At 43.6% G+C, this 21,816-nt stretch overlaps 1 protein-coding gene across 1 annotated transcript in view; it reads left to right on the forward strand.

Annotated features, from left to right (window-relative positions):
* cntnap5a (contactin associated protein family member 5a) overlaps nt 1-21,816 on the forward strand; it is a 53,338-nt gene that overhangs the window by 28,993 nt on the left and 2,529 nt on the right. Inside the window, exons 9-20 of the mRNA XM_062533658.1 lie at nt 832-997; nt 5,389-5,495; nt 6,104-6,223; nt 8,094-8,294; nt 10,362-10,518; nt 10,780-10,907; nt 12,131-12,301; nt 14,131-14,349; nt 14,911-15,150; nt 17,746-17,964; nt 19,133-19,266; nt 20,737-20,821. Of these exons, the coding sequence (XP_062389642.1) occupies nt 832-997; nt 5,389-5,495; nt 6,104-6,223; nt 8,094-8,294; nt 10,362-10,518; nt 10,780-10,907; nt 12,131-12,301; nt 14,131-14,349; nt 14,911-15,150; nt 17,746-17,964; nt 19,133-19,266; nt 20,737-20,821 (1,947 nt within the window). The remainder of the gene's footprint in view (nt 1-831; nt 998-5,388; nt 5,496-6,103; nt 6,224-8,093; nt 8,295-10,361; nt 10,519-10,779; nt 10,908-12,130; nt 12,302-14,130; nt 14,350-14,910; nt 15,151-17,745; nt 17,965-19,132; nt 19,267-20,736; nt 20,822-21,816) is intronic.

Genomic DNA, 21,816 nt, shown 5'->3' on the forward strand with positions numbered 1-21,816 from the left:
TCTCTCTCTCTCTCTCTCTCTCTCTCTCTCTCTCTCTCTCTCTCTTTCTCTCTCTCACACACACACACACACACACACACACACACACACACACACACACACACACAATTAGTCCAGTGGAAGTAGTAGTCATACACTAAGACTCTTGCTCTTACTGCATATCTGTATTAGTGAATATTTGCTTAAATGGACTTTAAAAGATGACCGATTAAAACTTCATAAGCCTCTTTTCCAAGAATCCGTTCCACAGCAGCTGTGGCAGCCCGTCAAAAGTCCCATCTGTGGTTTATCAGTCGATCACTGCCCACCATCCAGACAGACGTATGGCACAAGAGTGCCTACTTCAAAATGTATTTGCAGGCAAAATGCCAGTCAAGATATGGTTTGATAAACTGCAGTAGTCGACATGACCACGGCATGACCATTACGTTTGAATATGCATGTACGTCAGCTACCACAGTGTGTGTGCACTGTGATATGCTAAATATTTATAGTATTTATAGTATGTATAGTATTGTTACAGTTGTGCTCATGCGTTTGCATACACTGTACATACATACTGAATGTTAAAGTTGACTTAAAAAGAGGAATAAAAAATAAAGATTCATATTTTTTTTCTATATTCCTCCGTTTAGTCAACTTTAGCATGTGTATGCATGTACACTCATGAGCACAACTGTATATACAGTTCAGTCTAAAGTGTAGCTAACTAGTAAGCATATAGTTTTACCTTTCGGTTTGGAAGTCTGTATGACATGGAGAGTGCCGTACACTTGATTCTGAGAGTCAATGCTTCACACAGTGTTTAACGCAGCGTGTTGGTGCTTTCAGGTTGTCCTCCGGAGGATGGCGACTGCACCAACCCCACAGTGGCCTTCCAGGGCTGCATGCGTCTCATCCTCATCAACAACCAGCCAATCGACTTCATCCTGGTGCAGAGAGGCAGGCTGGGAACTCATCACCAACTCCAGTTTGACATCTGTGGGATCCGTGACAGGTACAGTATGATGGCGAGAACGACTGGGTGAAGTCTGTGACACGGTGTGAATTGGCGAGAGAAAAAAAAAAGAAAAAAAAACTTGACAGTGTTAGTCTGGAATAACTCAGCGTTCGTGCTTTTTCTCCAGCAAGGAAAAAAAAATGGCCTAGATTTAAAGAAAAATACGTTTCCAAACTTCCTGGGTACACTTTGATAGAAAAAACGTGGCTGTTGGTGCGTCCACTCCCAATGACGTGACCCCCCCCCCCCCTCCCTCTGCATCCGCTCCATGTCTGCTCTCAAAGCTTTAGCGTATCGAGCCAACGAGAAGGACGGCACCAACAAAACAGCCTAATTAGAGCAGAACGCCGACGTCTATCCGTAAGACAGCTTAGCTTAAAGCCGCGCTAACAAGCGTCCATATACTTCACCTCCTCCTGCGCTCCCATTACTGGTGACAGAGATCATAAGACTGATGAGCTTGATTACCGGATGGATGCCCACCGCGACTTCCACTCAGCTTCCAGAGGGCACTGACATCCGATGCAGGACAAAACAAACAAGCGTGTCCGTGTGTGTGTGTGTGTGTGTGTGTGTGTGTGTTTTGTGTCCATCCCTTCATTAGCACTCGAGCAGAGTTAGGTGGGTAATCAGACAGTCAAGGGGAAGGTCAGGCCATTAAGAACAGGGGGTTTGGCAGAAGAATCCGAAAGCAGACGGAGGAGGGGAAAAAAAGTGCTGAATCAATGTCGCACGTTGTGGCTGGGTTTCTTGTGGTCGGATACAAAGCCAAAAAAAGCAAAAAGAAATACCTCCTGGCCACTCAAGCCCATGATCTTTGGTGACACGCTTGATTTCACTGCGGCTTTGCCGTGCATAAACAATAAATCAACAGGTAACATGATTGGTTCTTTCACTCTGAAAAGATAACAAGACTTTTTTTGTTTTTTAATTAACTCACAACAACGTTTATTTTATGTTGACATTGGTATGAAAATAAAATGTAAAGCCGCAGCAGGACTTGTTAATCATTTTTTACAGCGGAGGTTAAGCCGTCTCTTTTTTTGGGTCTGACCACTGATGATTTCTTGACATCAGCCATCATCCCCATGTCGCAGGATTACCATAATTTTCTTTGCCAGTTCTCTGATCTCATTTCCTTTTCAGAGTCAAACTCGTCGTTCTTTTTTTTCCCCTCTTTTCTCCTCTTCCACCCCTCCATCCCCTTAGAGCTGCATCCCGCTGGCGTGCTCCAGAGATGTGCGTGCCTGTGTGTGTGTGTGTGTCTATGTGTGTGTGTGTGTGTGTGTGTGCGTGTGTGTGTGTGTTTGGGGGGGGGGGGTTATTAATAGTGAACTTGTGTGAACACGACAGGATCCCTCCGTCGCCACCACTCCTACATCATTCATGACCAGCTGTCATCGGCCGGGGTCCTGCCTCGCTCGCCTCGCCTGGCGTCGTTTGCCCACTCCGCAGCGTGCCGCCGCCGCCACCGCCACCTCCACCGCCAGTGCCACGCCGTGCTGTGCCGTGCCACGCTGTGCAACGGCAGCTTTAGCTCACCAGCTGGAGTGGCAGCCAGAGGGACTGGCAGGGTGGCGACAGAAGCCGCTCGCTGCTACCCACACTCTTGCGTAACCCCCCCCCCCACCCCTCCATCTCCCCATCCATCCGTCTCTCCCCCCGTGGGCAGGGGCACAGGCCTGGCCCCTGGATGCCACATCTGCCAAGGGCTGGGGATGGCAGCGGTGGAGCGGGGCCAGGAGGTGCTCATGTCCCACCGCGCGGCTCATCTCAGCTCCCACCCGCCCATCGCGCGGCCGCCCAGGCTGCCCATCAGGACCTCAAAATGGCCGTTTCGTTGCTACTGCTTTGGTTGTGTTGGTTGTTGTTGTTGTTGTTGTGGTTGATGATGATGATTTCTGTACAGCCTCTCCCAGTAGATCATGTTCTGCTTAAAAGCATCTGCGTAAGCCGTCAGCAGTCAAACCCTTTTAGTCTTAATCAGAATGTATGATGTGCCTTTTAAGAATAGAGTAGGGAGAAAAAAGGACTAGCAGTAGCTCATTTGCCTTGCAAAACTTGTCACTGACATCTCGGTATTAAAGCGGAGATGCTTATAGTATGGTAATTATGTTATTATTTGATTTTGGATTTCTAGTGATTTATGGATTTGACACCAATTAGCATAATTGACATGTTGCACCGCGGCAGTTTAAGTATACATAGAGTTAACTCTGGCGCTGCACATTAGCTTGTCAGTCACAGTGGATACTCAGAGTAACCTCTAAAACTTCATCACCCAGTTTACAGCCAGAGAGGCACTTGCACAGGTTAGACACTGTCATTTTATGGCCAAAGCGAAGCCGGTGTCTGCGTCTAGCGTGAACTAGAAATAGCGCAGTGATAATTAAACCATCACTCGACACATTAGCCATGCCGCAGCCAGTCGGCCAAACCCCCCTCCGCAGTGGTTTAATGGGAGCCGAAATAGCTGTGTTGTGCATACAGCCCTTCATAAAGCACCGCTCCCGAGAGAGAGAGACAGAGAGAGAGAGAGAGAGAGGGAGAGATGGAGAGATGGAGAGAGAGAGAGAGAGAGCAACATTGGAACAAAGGCTTCTGAAATAATATACCTGCTCCTAAAAGCCTTATAATTGCGAAATTTAAGGAGCCGTGATGAAGGCGCTATTAATCAAATTGTCTCCATGCTGCCTTCTCTCTGGAGCGGTTTAAAAGTGCAGGTTGTTTTCAGCAGATTTATCCCCGGTGTTTGTTGTTTGGGTGGGGGGTGGGGTGGGGGGGGGTTAGAATTTATTTGTCTGTTGTGGGGAGGAGGCAGAGAGGGTTTGGTCCAACAGTGTTTAAAAGCGAGAGCGTTTCCTGCCGGTGATTGACGGATGGCCCACTGCTTGTCTAAATTCATGAAGAGTAAGAAAACAAGTTGAAGCACTTGTGCTCGAGAATGACTTGTTGACGCAAGAGGATTATGCAACATCAAAGCCGTCTGCAGCGGCCACTGTGGTTATTTGAACTGTGTCCAGCCAGGGCATGTCTTTGTCTTATGTAAGACTTTGTAAGAATCATCGCTCAAGTCCAGATTGTCTGCCACCAGTGGAAAGCTGTCTAACACCAGACGATCAGACATCTAATGGCTCAGTGTTCTGTATTTTTTGCCATTTCTTGGTAATAACTCAAAATAAGATTAAAATATAGTGGTCTTTTTATGTCTTTTATGTTACCACTTCATCTGTCCACAGATGTTAAATGTCTCTCTTTGAAACTTAAGTGTCATGAGTAATCCAAAATTCCTGTCTGACTTCTAAGGAGAGATTTGTGGAGAAAAACGTTTGCTTCAGAAAAAAAATAGTGCTGTCACAGGAATTTCAACAAATGTCAGTTTGAGTCGACTCTCCATAACTCTCTTGACATTACAAGAGAGTCATTTTGAACCTTTATATGCAGATTTATTCACACTTCAATTTAAAAAGTTTCCATACTGTCAGCAAATGTTTGAAGTTGCTTTTTTGGCCTTAACCATAAAGGTAAAGGAGAACGCTGGTGCATTGTGTGGCAGTCTGACTGTTTGCACCACTGGGTGCTGTGGATGTGAGAGAAGATAAGTTTGGTTTGCCTCCCAAGGGACCTATATCCCACTATATTTATAGTCAGCAATTTCCTCTTCTCCTCCTCCTCCTCCTCCTCCTCCTTCTCCTCCGTGCTATTCTATTCTGTTTCATTTAGCGTTCTTGCATTTTGCCCCATGGATACAGTATGTAAGGAAGTGCTTCCAAGTTCATTGTAACCAAAGAAGAAATTAAACTTCACTAATGTCAGAATAAATATGAGGCCCATTTAAAATGGTTTAATATTCTACAGGAACTTTGAATGAACTTTGAACTGGACAGAGCTTTTAGTGAATAAGCTCGCATTGCGCAGCATTAGTCATAATATGATTCAGCAGCATTAATAAATTCTCATTTCATCTAAAATGCACATAGTGTGTGAATGATATTAAAACTAATGACCATACATCCATGCATACATTGTGCAGTAAACCCGCTCTGATGCGCTGATGAAGCTGGAGCTCCTGGTGTACGTTGTGTGAGCTATGAAGTTTTAAGCGATAGAAAAAAACATACAAAAAACTTTTCATTCATTTCTAAGGCAGAAGTTTGATGTTACTTTGGTTTTGAGATTATGAAGTTGGAGCTTCCATTGAATTAGAATTGCATTGAAGCTCTAGCAATCCATACATTCCCATGCATACATTGTGCTGTAAGCCCACTCTGCTCAGATTTGGAGCTTCATCAAAAAAAACTGTCCATTAGTCTCTAAGGGGAAAAAAAATTGATGCTTGAGCCTCATCAGTGCCTCACTGGTTTCTCCTCACTGTCTCCCCACCCCAGGTGCCTCCCCAACTTCTGCGAGCACGGAGGCCGGTGTTCCCAGTCCTGGAGCTCCTTCCAGTGTGACTGTACTGGGACCGGTTACAGCGGAGCCACCTGCCACAAGCGTGAGTCTCCCCGTCTCTGACGAGGCACACGCAATACATACGATGTGTGATATAGGTCCCACAGGGCATCTCTGTCATTACTGAAATGTTATTGCAACCAGGGAGGGTGTTAAAGTTGATGGGATAAAGGTAAAAAAAAGAAACACAAAGTTGATTTATGGGAGTATTTATTTGATGTAAATTGGCAGTAATGTTCTAGTTCATAAAAAATCCTAATGTGGTTGTGATTATTTTTACGATAAGTTGATAGAGATCTAAGACGACTCATCTTGGAGCAGCTCTCTAAAGTTAAACTGCCTTTTAAGTGTTTTTTAAACTGGAAATGAAAGACTCACCTAAATATAGGGATTTTCCTCAGCTACTCCAACATCAGTGCCTGTCTGCCCCCTAAACACTTTAACACCAGAAAATCAGCGCTAATTGACTTCAACATTGCCATTAGCATTTGTTAAAACTTAATTACCAGGCAACTAATATGGTAGCCCATATGTCTGTCTACCCTTAGGGATCAGCATTCACAGCCCTCCTCTAAGGTGCTGAGATTATGTTCAGGGCTAATTTTAGTGTCTCTGCTCACAAATTCACCCTTTCTGTTTTTTTTTCCCCAGCTATCTACGAGGCGTCGTGTGAAGCATACAGACTAATAGGTAGCTCTTCAGGCTACTTCTCGATCGATCCAGATGGGAGCGGACCACTGGGACCCATGCAGGTGTACTGTAATATGACAGGTGAGAGGTCTAATAAATCAGAGAGTGCATATTCCGACTGTCATTTTGCTCTTGGTGTGCTTTTGCTTTTTAGGGCCCGAGCACCGAGGTGCGCCAATGAAGAAGCAGCTGCCCCAGGTGCAAGGCCCTATTGTTTTTTTTTTAATAGATTATTGTTATTGTTGTTATTATTATTACAGTGGATTCTTCTTCCCAGGTCGACGTTTTGCCTTTTTTCACCAACTTGGCATGCACTAAAACTCTTGTAATTTATCCCTTTTTTTGCTAGCACATCAGCAACAGAGGATTAAGATCACCACAATCGTAATCCATAAATTTGCAATCTGTGATAATCCTTTGTCCATAATCTATGATATTGAGAGGCTTTATTTTAGAGTAAAGGACTGTTAAACTCAAATCCATATCAAAGCTTAAAGGGAGCAGTATGCCATGCCAGGGAAATGCACTCCATTTCTCAATGTCTTCACTTTTATTTTTGTTTTAAGATAACTAATACATGATTAACAAGGCTTCCTGTCTACTTGGTAAACAGACTAAAAGAAACATTAGTGTGTCAATGTCTGACATCAAGAAGGTGCAAATAAATATACAGTATACCTTCAAACTAGAAAGTCATTGTGTAGTTTGTGTGAGCTACAAAGTTTTTTTTTAACCCTTTTCATTAGTCTCTAAGGCAAAAGTTTGATGTTACTTTGTTTTGAGAAAAAAAAAGAAAGCTTCAGAACAGACTTCAAACAGACATTCTAAGATTTCCCTGACTGAAAGCTTTTTCCAGATCCATGAGATTTCTGCAAATATCTCATTCAGTCGTTCAGTGTTATTTTTCAGAGGCACACGCACAACCCCCCGCTGTAGGTCAAACATGGTATTTGGTCCCTGTGTTCCAGCTAGGTTTGAACAGGCCTTAACCAAGTAAGGCCTATAGTAAGCCCTCACAGCAAGGGTCAATCCTCTAGCCTGGAAGCTTACATTATCAAGCCAGTGCTTACATAACAGTTCTGTGTGTTGTGGTTGACCCCTGAAACAAGGACAAGAGTGATGATGATACACATAGAAACTTTGGTAGGCCTACCATGGCCATCCCTGCTTGTAAGATGATTATGATATGTGTCAAACATGGAGCAAGGTAGCACAGTACAGTAGATAAGGGTAAAAATGAAAGCACTGTGCTTATCTCAGATGTGTCCTTGGGTATTCAGTTCTTACCGCATTAATTATTTAAATACTCCATATAGAAGAACATACAGTAAGAATGTACAGTAAGTCATTTAGGGTTAGAGCTAGAGTTAAGGAAAAGGGTTGTCGCGAAAAGGCTAATAAAAGTGTTTTTATAATTGCATTGAACTTACAACCCTTAAGAACAGCAGACTGGCTAGTCGCAGCTGTTAAATAGCTGAGAGTATTCACACCTGCAGTCTGAAGAGAAAGCGCTTACCGAGCCATTTTGATTCAGCTCGTGTCTCAATGGAATGTGCTGTGAGAGGGAAGACGAAGCGAGCTAGCGCGCTGCTCTGCAGCGCTTTATGCATGCAGGGAAGGTAGCCACCACCACTCTGCCCACTACACGAGATCGGTTTTAAATCTCTGTGCGATGCACACACCCTACTGCTAATGCAACAAGAAATATGTGTTAGCAGGTTGAACAAGTACTGTCATTTCAAAGCGAGACAGGAGAAATTGATTATCGCACAGTTAATCACAGCTTTGAGCATGCATTGTTGCACTTTGGAAACGAGCATTTGACGGCGCAGATCTTCTGAGGCTGCTGTTATTTTGGAGAAGTGTTAGTCTTACACCTGCTTTTTCTTGCTAACAGGTTGATGATGATTTTGGCATGGAATTGAGTAGGCGTTGTTAATTTGTCTCGCAGAACAAAAGGTGTGGACAGTGGTGCTTCACAACACGACGAATGCCGTGAAGGTTCAAGGCTCGTCCCTCGCGAGGCCGCACGTGATGCAGTTCAACTACAGCGCCTCAGCTGACCAGTTGCACGCCCTGGTGGCTGGCTCAGACCAGTGTCAACAGGAAGTAGTGTACCAGTGCAGGAAGTCCCGCCTTTTCAACAACTGGGGTAAGTCCTGCCAACAGCATTCTTTATGTAGATCAGTGAGGACGAGGACCGAGGAAGGAAGGGAGGATGTATAAGAGACAAATGAGAGGCACCCCATGTCTTTCAAGATGGAGAAAAAATGTGGTAATGTCACCTCTCCTTGGCTTGATAGGATACCAGTGAGACGTCGAGCAAACACATTCAATGTGGCAGCTTAGTGTGTGCACTGGGTCCTTCAAAACAAAGTTTGTGTGCCGTCACCCAGGGAGTTGAGAGAGTCACACCAATCATTAGACTTCCTCTATTGTCTCCGCTCCTTCTCCGCTGTGGGATGGTCACGCACAGGATCTTAATTTATGAAAAATTGATGAAGCTCTATCCCTCCGAGGCAAGCAAAAACGTGCCACAGCAAACAATAAAGAAGTTTATTATTCCCAAACCTCCGGGTCATTACAAATGGGAATGTACTTTGTTTCATTTTTTTTCTGCAGAGCTGTGGATCTGAAAGAAAACATAATTGGGTTTTCATTGTTTACTGATATCTACATGAAAAACCTTTCTTGTGGAATCAAATAAGCTGTTAAAAATATCTTTTGTTTTTGGGTTAAAGTAATGGTCATGTCACTAACGCGGCTACCTCTTATCCTGGTGGTTAGAGTGGAAAGCCTGAAAGTAAAGAGAATATATCTCCTCCAACCTGTGTACATCTTACATCTCAGATGATTCCACACTCACACATATCAATTGGAACTGACAGTGTGAAACAAGTGTAGTGTAACAAAAGCAAAAACAGGGAAAACAGCTCTACAGTGTTGAAGCGCATTTGATTGCCTCAAGGATGTTGCAAATTTTTTAAGTGGAACTTACTCAGTAAATGTGCACCACCCTCCTTCTTCATTTTCCTCTGGCTGAAGTCCCAGAATATCAAAGCCATATTTCCCTGTCAGAACTCTCTCTGACGTTAATGGAGGACAAATCACTGATTTATTTGGACATATCTTGATAAATTCATTTATAGTAAACTTTTTTGATGACTGTCCAAATGAGCTTGGCAATTAAATATCAGTTAGATATCAATATGTGTTTGACAGCCGTTCCCTCTGCTAAAAGATGAACTCCCTAGATTATAAATCAAGTGCTGATCAGATTTGTTCATAATTTGAGACCTTTCTTTAGTTATTGTGTGAAGAGCAGTGATCACAAACTGAGAGAATAGCACAGATAAATCTCAAATCTGTAGCGCAGACTGCAGTAATGCAACATTGACATAGGCATGTACATGACATACAATGGTAGATTGATGAGAGCTGATGTTCAATTATTTGACATTGTCATGTTACCATTGTTGGTAATTGTCACATGTTATTACACTGTCATAACATCATGATCAATAGTGATTGACACCACATTGTTATAGCATGGATGCTAAAGGTAGGTATGTCAAGTACAATGTTAACCCCAGATCTTGGTATTGTTTGTAAAGGTATGGAAAATCAATTTTAGATCGTTTTACCAGCAAGTCTAAAGTGGTACGAGAAGGCACAATAAACAAGGTGACGGGTGAAAACGTAAGCAGTGAAAATATACCAACAAAAAGCATGTCATAAATATGTAAATTCACTTACTTAGTGATACTATACCTACTACCCAGTACGCTGACATGTTCCTGTCCACAAAAGCATAAAGAGCATAAAACTCCATTCAACCACCTCGGGAAGCTAGACGCTATTCAGCATATTTCTGCTGAAGTGTGGAAATGTGTGAAGGCTCCAGCCCCGGTGCTCCTACAGATGGCCCAGCGCATTTTAGGGGCCTATTTTTAGGGACGCTACAGCAAGCTCAGCATCCCCTGCCTCCCCCCTCTACCACCGCCCTGTACGCCAGACAATCCTTTATCAGCACATCGAACATCTGCACTGCAACTCGGTAAAACGCCCACCGTTAGATTATTGTATGGATTGTAAAATGTATTGAAATTGCCTCTGGTGCTCTCTCTCTCTCTCTCTTTCTCTCTCTCTCTCTCTCGCTCTCTCTCTCTCTCTCTCTCTCTCTCTCTCTCTCTCGTTGGGTGTGCGCGGGTGGGATCAGATGGGACGCCTCTATCCTGGTGGCTGGACAGGAGCGGGGAGAAGCGCACCTACTGGGGCGGCTACCTGCCCGGGGTGCAGCAGTGCTCCTGCAGCCTGGAGGAGAACTGCATGGACATGAACTACTTCTGCAACTGCGACGCTGACAGAGAGACGTGGTACGCATCACAGGAACTTGTTGTTGTTGTTGTTGTTGTTGTTCTTTGTACTTAAACAGTTACATTCTTAAACGCAATGAAGTGTATGGACATCTGCATGAAAGCTAAAAGGTTTAATGAGGTCTGTGTGTTTTATAGCATGCTTTTATGATCAACCTTTGAGCTATACTGAAGGGCATACTGATACCGGCTTACAGATACCGTCTGAATACCAAAGACTATGAGGGGTCTTTGAGTAATAGGTATTTACACTTTTTACAGGGTGAATGACACAGGCGTTCTCTCATATAAAGAGCACCTACCCATGAGGGAGATAATCATCGGAGACACTCACAGGCCGGGGTCAGAGGCTGTCTATAACGTCGGGCCTCTTCGCTGCTATGGTGACCGTAGGTGATCGGTTCTTTTTTTCCCCTTCATTAAGTGTATAGTCAATACATGACAAGTTCACAACTTTGTCCTTGGTTCTCATAACCTACAGTATGTGCCATGCTGAATACCTGCTCTCTATATAGGTACACGCAGGCATACTGCATGCACACACAGACCCAAGGTGGTCAAGCATCTACCCTCTTACCCTCTGACTTGATGACGATTTCTTTTCTTTTTCCAGGGTTTTTCTTTTTTTTTTGCATTACTGAAATTACTATTTTAGTTCTCAAACTATTAGATATGGTGTCAGGTTTCGAGTATGTGCATGGTATAACTACTGTATGCCAGACCATGTGGGTTCCAATTCCGTGTGGCCGCACAAGGCTTTTTGCATCCCCCCTTTGACTTCCCTTGCCACAGCAACCAAAGTAAACACATGCAAATTGAGCAGCCTGCTGGGACGCATCCGCCTTTCCTTGATTTGTCAGTGGTGACAGCCAGGTACAGACACTGTGTCCTAAGCGCTGGCATTGTTTGTCACTGTTGTGACATTAAACCACTATTAGAGCATCTCAGTGCAGTGAGAAGATGTAGCTCACGATAAAACTCCTAAACAATAAACAGAGAGATCAATAGTCACCAGCCTCTCGTAATATCTCTGCATGGCCTTGCCAGCAGTTGGATTTCTCAGCAAAGGAGAGCCATTTTATGTCAGCCAAATAAAATAAATCACCTGATGATTACCACGTGCCAGGTCCTTGTGTAAATAAAATGATATAAATTAAATATTACACCAAGGGGTTATCACTAATATAGCAGCCCCATGGCTTTGTTTTCCCTGCAAAACAAAAGGCCACAGGGGTATCTATCCACTAACGTTTACTCTAATTCAGCCAGGCTTGCCACTAACTAATCTGCTCTCTCGGAATAGGCCCCTGGTGAGGTATTACTAAGACATGGATGAATGCCAGATTTAAAAAATGGGGGTAGAGGAGCGCTTCCTGGACTCAAAAGTTTGCTTAAGTTTGAGGTGCTCTTTGGAGTTAGCTCCAGGAAGAAGGCATGTAGCCGAAACGCGTCGGAGTTTTTAGAAGGTTAATATGACCAAGCCATAACAATAAAGACTTTTTAACTTTTTCGACCGAGAGTGCCTTTGAGTTCCTTTGTTTGATGGATGAATGCCAGTTGTCCCGGAGTCAACATGGGAAAATTGTGAAACATTTCTCCCATTTCCGCGCAGGATCGCTGTGGAACGCGGCGTCCTTCTACCAGGAGTCGTCCTACCTGCACTTCCCCACCCTGCAGTCCACGCTGAGCGTTGACATCTCCTTCTACTTCAAAACCGGCGCTCCCTCGGGAGTGTTCCTGGAAAACCTCGGACTCAAGGACTTCATAAGAGTCGAGCTCAGCTGTGAGGAGCTTTCATTTGCTTTCTTGTTTGTTTGTTTTTGGTCAGTGTAAGCAATGGAAACGGATAAATATCAAAATACCTTGATGTTAAAAATGCTCAAAAAAATCACGTGCCTCATGGCCCTGTGCTGGAAGTACAAATCCCTCCTGTGTGTTCATTTAATGTTTAATTCATGAAATTAATTCAAATTAAATTCACAAAATGAAATTCATGAAATAAATTTCATGAAATTCATGAAACGTAAAGTGTACTTCTTGCTCATGTCATTGCAAAATGCACACAAGGTTACCAAAGGATAATCTTAGAATTAGGGTGTTTGATATAATACAGTTATGTCCAAAAGCATTTGGACAGTGTAATTTCACCTCTACACACCACCACAATAGATCTGAAGCAAAGCAATCATAGCTATCATTATAGTAATTATATTTAATACATGGAGGAAAAGCATTAGCAGTCAATGACTGCCTGGAGTCTGGAGCCCATAGACATCATCAAACGCTGCGTATCCTCCCGTGAGATGCTTGGCCAGGCCTTTGCGGCAGCCACAGTCGGCTCCTGCCTCTCTGTGGGCCTTTCAGCCTTCCGTTTCTTCAGTAAATGAAAAGCACACACAGTTGGGTCGAGGTCAGTTGGCTGACTTGTATGTCTTTGCCTCGAGAAGCTCTGGGTTTGCATTGACAGCATTTGACTAGTCTGAGCAAAGAGCATTATAGATACATTGTACATATCATAATTTATCCTTCTACTACTTCTATCAGCAGTCACATAAATAAATTCACCCGTTTACAAGACTACTTCCACCGTGTTTGCCAGATGATATGGTATGTTATTTTCTCAGCCTAATTTGAACCACATATGGAGAATTCCAATGAACAGCTACCAAATTCATTCAACCTTTATTTCATGCTCGGAAATACGGTTGAGGGCAGTCGTCTTTTCCAATGTAGCCGAGATACATAAAGTCCAGTATAGGCCACTAACAAATCATTATAGGTAAAATCATAAAATATCAATAAAATACATAATAAAATAATGAATAAATAAATACATACAATTAAGATATAACACAATGAGCAATAAAAAGCAAATGAGATAAAAGCATAAGTTAAAAATGTAAATAAAAATTCTTGGAACAATCTCCAGACCTCTTATCTGCTTAATTTATCATGGAATAGTGAGCAAATAGGCCACAATTGACTCAAACTGCTTATCGGTCAACTGTCCAATTACTTCTGAGCCTCCAAAAATTGGGGTGACAATGTATAAAAATGGCTGAAATTCCTCAACAGAAAATTCAATATGTTTGTTCAAACCGTCAAATTAAAGCTGAAAGCCTACACTTCAAGCACATCTTAATTGCTTTGCTTCAGATCCATTTGGGTGCTGCTGTACAGAGATAAAATGACAAAAAATGTGTCCCTGTCCAAATACTTATGTACCTGACTGTATAAAAGTGTCCTCAGGTAAAGTGCAATGCATAATATATGAAGAGTTCAGATGCAAAACCCTTGAAATCCTCCGCCACAAATGAGATAACTATGGTTAGTGAATGCTCTCCACAATGCCATCTCTTCCTGGTCTGAAATATTGATTTTTAACACATTGATTTGGAACAAAATTTGATTTGTAACACATACTGTATAGAGCCTGATAAAAAAATAAAAAAAGTTCATTTAAAAGAAGAGTGCTCAGACGGATTTAGAGGGTTTTGCATCTGTTCTCTTCATATACTGTATAAACGACAAATAAGTTTTGAATTTTGTTTTGTATTTTCCAAAGAGACGTTTGTAGTCTGTGTGTGATCACTATACTGTTGGCGCCTGCAGCTCCGTCAACAGTGACCTTCTCCTTCGACGTGGGCGACGGTCCGGTGATCTTGGCCGCAAAGTCTCCGGTGCCCTTGAACGACCGGCAGTGGCACTGGGTCCAGGCGGAGCGCAGCGTGAAGGAGGCCTCGCTGCAGGTGGACCAGCTGCCGCTGCGCTTCCGGGAAACGCCCGCCGACGGACACCTCCACTTCAAGCTCAACAGCCAGCTGTTTGTGGGTAAGAAGGGGACAGACAGCGTGTGGGCCTCCTCCATCCATCATCGTGCCGGAGGAGGATTCCTCATTCTCTCTTTTCTGTGCGGCCCTTCGTTGATGTGATGATTTAGCAACCCGCGCGGAAATGTTGGGGCAATGGAGCAGAGGATAGAGGCCCTGAGTCTTGGCGAGTTTTTTAAATGGCTGGTTCGCCCGTCATTACCCTCTTGCCAAGAGCCACGTTAGCACGAGCCTGATGTCTCATTAGTCATTTCCAGTTATCGTGGAGAATTGGTAATAGTTTTAAAAAAATAAAATAAAAAAAAAGAAATACAGACATGCGTGCACACACACACACACACACACACACACACACACACACACACACACTCACACACGCACACGCATGATCACACACAAATGCAGAGCAAACAAGAAAGGGAGAATGAATGGATGAAAGATAGATAGATAGATAGATAGATACTAGATAGATACTAGATAGATTGATAGATAGACGGATTGATTGATTGATTGATTGATTGATGGATAGAAACTGACATCAGTTTTAAACAATGTCTGCCAGGGGGCTCGACGTCCAGACAGAGTGGCTTCCTGGGCTGCCTTCGGGCTCTGCGGGTGAACGGCGCCCACCTGGACCTGGACGAGCGCGCCAAGCTGACCCCGGGCGTGAGCTCCGGCTGCCCCGGCCACTGCAGCAACTCGGCCAACCTCTGCCACAACCGCGGCCGCTGCATCGAGCAGAGCGCCGGCTACGTCTGCGACTGCACCCACTCGGCCTACACCGGCCCCGCCTGCAAAGACGGTAAACGATGTTTACGTGGCTATGTATTCATATAGCCCAATTCACACCAAAGATTCCCGACGCGACGAGACTGAGTTGCAGCGGTGTGATTTAGAAGTTGCACGTAGTTGCAAGCCGTCGCAAGCCATCGCAGAGCATCAATCATGTTGAGTCGCAGTCGCAAGGTTTTAAAACGTCGAGGCTCGGCTCGTCTCGTCTCGTCGGGAGTCTTTGGTCTGAACCCTACTTTGGAAAACAAGGTGCTTCATTGCAACCAATGGTCCTGTTGCATGCTTCATATATGACACCCCTAAATGGTTCTTTAAAGCAGAGGAACCCCTACGTGTTGTTTAAAGCTTGCACGGTTCTACTGTATATAGTACCCCAAGAACCCTTTTTTGAGAGTGTACTGTAGATGGCTATAAAGGAAGAGTGTGGCTATAAACAGTAGCCACACTCTCTTTTGTCGTTTAAAGTATTTAAAGTAGCCTTCATCAGGAAACAATTTTTTGTTGCATCATAGTCTTCAGATTATATGGGTATGTGCTTATCTTTCTGTGCCACAAATTAGAAAAAAGAGTTGTATCATTTCAATATGTTGGTTAGTCTCTTGTGTAAACATTGTTAATTCTGCCTTGGATTTAGTAATCAAAGCTCAGAGCAGAAGGCTTTTGTATGCCTGATGCTATTAACTGCACTGGATTAATGTTATAAAGTATTTATGGTCGTTACTTTCACTAAGGCATTTACATCGAAGGATCAAAGTTCTAAATCCTTACTGTAAGAAATAAATTTGCATTAAAATGAATGAGATCATTCTCTTATCCAGTGCTGGCTTTCCCACCAGACACATTACAGCCACATGTTCAGAAATGATGAAACTTGCTTGTAATGGGCGCGATGGATTTAGCGTTTAAGTTGAAAATGAATTGTTCGTACTTCATACAATTTCCTGTATGATGTCAGCCTTCCAGAGACGAGACGGCGTTGCTGTTTGACTCATAGCGCTAGGGCTGTGTGGATTGCGTTTGATGTTTCTCAGTGCTCTGCTCACAAAAACTTCTGAGATGTCTTGAAGCCGTGTATCTTGAGCATATTTTTTACCCCCCCCCCCCACACACACACCCCTAGCCCACCCCACCCCACCCATGCATATTTCCCACAAAGGGTATCGTCCACATGCATATCTTCGGGAAGCCTTCACAACTTTCATTTCTATGAAAGTGGTAGAGAGAAAAAAAAAGAGAATTCTCAGCATTGACTCACCTAACCTTGTTTCATCTGTGCAGATGAGTTTTATTTCGCTCTTTACCTTGTGCACAATGTGTGGGCGGAGAGAGAGGGCCCTCGTCCTCCTTCCACCGCGCCGAGAGTCATGGCTTATTATAAAACTTATCGACGCAAACATTAAAACACTGTCTTGTGTGGGCTGGGAAGTTGAGTAATTACATAATGCGTCCCGTGTGTCTCTCCTTTTACCAAAAAGAAAAAAGAAAGCGAGAAAGAAAGTAAAGAAATTAGGATAAAAAAGGAAAACAGACATTGTAGTCGTAGAGACACCAACATGTCTGGAATTTACTTGCGATGTCTTGTTTGCGTGTGTGTGTGTGTGTGTTTGTTTGTAAATGTGTGTATGTGAGAGAGTGTGTGTGTAAGAAAAAAAAAAGTGTGTGTGTCAGAAAAAAAAGGGAAAAAAAGCGAACTTGTAAGGAGCACAAGCTGATGGCTGGCATTGGCAGTGCAAATTGAACTCCATCTGAGGTGCTGATGAGAGTGTGGGAGGACGAGGCAAGAGGGCCGGGCCGTGACGCTCCCCGCGCTCCCAGTGCTCCCGCTTCCTCCTCTCCGCCGCTGCCAATCACTCCCTGGCACAGGCTGCCGTGCCAGCAGACAAAACGATGCTGTTTTCAAGTGCCCACGTGTTACCCTGTTGACGGAGGCTGTCAAGGCGTTAAAAAGAGAGCTCTTCACACGTGTCTTTGTGCGACGACTGAAGAAACTGTTTTTGACTCATGTACAGTAGCCTATGTGCTCTAATAACGATCCCTCCCTCTATGCATCATTTCACTGCAGACCCAGTTAATGTCAAGTAAGCCACTGGGAGAAATCATGCAGCACTCCATATACGTTTAAATGCTTTAGGTTCCCTTTATCTTAAGTGTCCATAGGTACTGATGAGTAAAATATACAAGATTGTTAGTGCATTACAATAGGCTCTTTGAGATCAGGTTAGGAGTATTTTTAACATGGTACAATATGTCATCTGTGAAGAAGGAGGCAGTCATTCCCAGCTGTGTTCCCCCTCTGGACAATATTGCACTCTTTGATGCATTTATTCTTACTGCGCTACCTTTTTACATTTTTCCTAGAAAAGCTTAAAATGTGTAGCATTTTGTAAAAAGCTGAAAATGTGTAGCATGTTGTAAGTCACTTTGATTAAAAAGTGTCAGCCAAATGTAATGTACTGTAATCCTTTGAGGAAAAAAACACACTAAAATTCACTGTTACGAGGACATTCATTATAATGTGAGACCGAAGCTTCGTTATGTTGAGAGGTTTGTTTGTGCAACTCATGTGTATACTGAGGGGCCCCACTCTCTGGCACTTGTGTTGCAGAGGTGTCGGTGTCGTTCGAGAGAGACTCGTCGGTGACGTACGCGTTCCGCGACTCGTTCCTGGCGATGCGCGACAGCAGCTCGCAGGCCTCCTCGTCCGTCCCCGCGGAGCCCCGGGAGAACGTGGCCTTCAGCTTCGTCACCGCGCAGGCCCCCGCCACGCTGCTCGCCATCAGCACCTTCAGCCAGCAGTACATGGGCATCATCCTGGCACACAACGGTGAGAGGCGCCGCGCCACCAACGCCACGCCACGCCACGCAAAGCCACGCCACGGCTGCCAGCCAGACACACACACACGCCATGCTCTCTGAGAACATGTCAGCTGTAAATTGAAGAGCGGTTATGAAAATAACACATGACAGACACATACAATAATGATCAGGGATATTATATCATCACCACCTACATTGATGCATGTCAACGCAACTATAGAATAATACAGAATAATATGTCAACTCAACTGTAGAATAATTTTAAAATTACTCATAAAATAGTAAAAAGCATAGTGTTAGAGTTAGAGCCTCAGTTTGGACTGTACTGTATAGTTCTGTTTAACATGATTGGGGATCATTTAACTGCAATTTGTTGGATCATTTTTATGTATAACATAACATGTATGTGGGCATACAGCCTGTGGTATCATTTATAGCGGTATCTATAAAATGCTGTATTCTCTCACAGACGGTCAAGGCGCCTAAGAGTTTTGTGGTGTATCAAGATCACACACACCGGTCTGTCTCTAGTCTGTGTCTCTTTTGGTGTGGCTCTGTCAACACTGAGGACCTGCCAGGGGACTTGACCTTATCCACCCTAATCCTCAGCACACAGCCAATAGCACAAGGTCTCCCAAACACTAAATAAAGTTCTCTCTCCTTATTTTTGTTTTATGTATATGCACATATATACTGTATTTATATATTCATAGTTATTTATTCTTTTGGTTTCAAATTGACCTCACCACCAGTTATTGAAAAGCTGTCTTTGAGTGAGAGTAGTGCATTCAGATTGATAGCAAAGATCTCCAGGCTTATCTACAGGATGAAAGTTTATGATTCACTTTGGGATACGGAGGACATGTTGAGGTTACAGCAGAGTAGGTTATGTCTATAAATTGACCATTAGCCTCAAGCCACGGACCACTAACACTTTAAAACGAGTTGACACTTTGCCATGCAGTTCTAACATCCATATGCACTTCATAAGCTTCTATGTGTGTGATATAACTGTAGTTATGTTTAAATGTTGACGTTTATGGTATAAAACAACTACAATGCTGACTGTATGTGTAGTGGGCTACACTACAACCATTTTTCCTCATGCATAGTGATACCTTTCTCCCTGGCCCTTGTGACTGCACGTGTTTAACCCGTACCATTGGTCCCCTCAGGGAGTTTGCAGATCTGGTACCGGCTCCATGAGGAGGGCAAGCCTGACGTGTTCACCCCCACGTCCTCCAGCCTGGCCGACGGACGGATCCACCGCGTCCGAATCCACCGAGAGGCCAAGGACGTGTACGTACAGGTCAGTTGTGGAGAGTAAGGGGGGGGGGGGGGGGGGATTAGGGAAGGTGGGATGTGAGCAGTAAACATGTTATTGTTTACAGTCTTTTGGCATGTCACCCGAACACACAGTGGTCATCCTCGATACAGTGCATCATTTAATGCATAAAAGAAAAGATACAGTAGATCAATCTCTCCTTGTCTTTGTGTGTGATATGCAATAAACCATAACTTAGACTATATTAAGATCATAGTCGAATGACAACAAGATGTTCTACTCAATATTAAAGCAATTATCTCCTGATGTTTTTCTCTTCTTCGATTTAAACTGAAAGGTATTACAACTTCTACACCCACACAGAGATAGATATTTATGATCCACACAAACAGAGGAGTTTGGACAGCTGTCTCTCATCCTCTGAAATATACAGTATTTACGATAGAGGAACTCATATTGAAAAACTGTGTAAAATACTTTAATGTTAGTCACTATTTGTCACATATTCTATTACCAAACTATCAAGCTTACAACAATGAGCACTGAGCATGTACATGTGTGGGGGCCCTCCCCAAATGTGAAGCTTGATAGGGTCACAAACTGCCAATCAATGTTAAAGTTTCAGCAAATGTAGCCACTAATCCTAAAGAGAGTGAATTCATAGTCTGTGATTAATAAAGATTGGGCACTTATCAAAAGTAGGTAGCGCAGAGGAATGTTCCAGAATATCTTTGCCAGCGAGCTCAGCGAGAGAAAAAGAGAGTTTAAGATGTCACCATTTAAGCATTTAGAGCACTACAGGGAAAGAGCTATCTAGGGAGCATCACAGGCTGTTATTCTACTTATTCATGAAAACACCTTGAGTCGTCTATTCACGGATATCTGGGCAGCGCTCTTTCAAAGGGAAGGGAAGGAAGAAGACCTGGCACATTTCATCAGATAAACATTTTTCATTGCGGAATATCTCAAGTGTTCAGTGGTTAATGGCGAGGCTTGGGAAGTTCCACTTCAGTGAATGTTTTATATCAAAGAAACTTTTTTTTCACCATCCAAAGCACTGCAGAGCATTAAGTATTAATATTAGAATTGGTATTAAGGGTATTATCTTCATCGTACGAGTATCACAGCTGCTGTTGTTAGGGGAAGTTTCTTCCAAGAATGCTCCAGAAATTCACTTCAGTGGATTATGCACATTTGGTCGAACTTTGGGACATGGGATAGAATAAGATATCAGCTATAATATTGGTGCCCTCACTATTTTTATACAGCCCTCCTGGAAATGCTATACTGTAAATAACAATTTGTACCAGAAGTGTAACTTTGGTGTTTTAAACGCCCTAAAAAGAGGAAAGATGACTAATTCTGTGGAGTTTCAGAAATGCGAAGCCATTTAGAACTGCTAAAAGAGATACGGCTCTTCGTGAGTCACACAGACAAGACGAGACAAGACTAGGGTGACCTAATCAGTGACGTTCTCTCTTGTCCTCTTGCCAGGTGGACCAGGAGAGTAGAAAATACACGCTGTCGTCTGACACCGAGCTGAACTCTGTGAGATCGCTGACGCTGGGCAAAGTCACCGGTGAGGCTCATCACATAATAATGACACTATCAGTGGCCCTGTGGCTCCACTCTTAAGAGCTCAGAGATGATTTCACCAGCAGCTGCAGCACCATGAGGGAATTAGGTCTGCCTCACACACACTCTGCCTCACACACACTCTGCCTCACACACACTCTATCTGAAAGGTTACGCCAGGCCCCGTCTCACGTCACCTGACCCGCCTGCCTTGTCTATCAGTGTCTCCTGCCATCGAGTGGCTTCACCGAGAGTGACGTCTCTTCCCCACTTCACTTTGATTAGTGTGTGTGTGTGTGTGTGTGTGTGTGTGTGTGTGTGTGTGTGTGAGAGAGAGGGGGGGGGGGGGGGGGGGTGGCAATCAATTTGGAGTGTGCGCTTGTGTTGTTGCCATAGAAACTTTTATCTTTAATTTAGCAACTGGCTGTGGCTGAATCTAATTTAGGGACTAAGGAATTATTGATGTGACAAACAAGACTTCTTACTGATGCAATAGAGCTTGTTTGTGCAGCTCACTTCAGCATCACTTGGAATCATATGCTAATCATAATATTTTTTTTCCCTCTGTCTATTGTTATATGGTGTATTAGATGAAGATTCACCAGACTCCAAATAATACAACAAATAATCCTGTATTTTCTTTAACTCTCCACTCATTTTGAAATAAAACTGAAGTATATTAGAGACAACATTTGTAATTCTGCTGTAATTCTCCATTTTTTTGATAATCTGTGGTCAAAGTAAGGTTACTACAACAGCCTTAAGACCAGAGCCCACCGGACATGACGTTCAGCGGTATGGGCTTGACGCGCAGGATTTTAGAACAGTTTTCTATCTCTGTGTGGCTGCTGTGCGACAGACGTTTCTAGTGGGCTTTGCTCCGTTAAAAACAATGGAGTTCTACTTTTTTTTCTTGTTGTGGCGCACTAGGTACCTGTCTGGTGGGCGCTGGACTTTAACATGTCTGTAGTCTGTCTACTTCTAAAGCATTTAGACTAG

The sequence above is a fragment of the Sardina pilchardus genome, chromosome 4, assembly GCF_963854185.1.
Source record: "Sardina pilchardus chromosome 4, fSarPil1.1, whole genome shotgun sequence".
NCBI lineage: Eukaryota > Metazoa > Chordata > Actinopteri > Clupeiformes > Clupeidae > Sardina > Sardina pilchardus.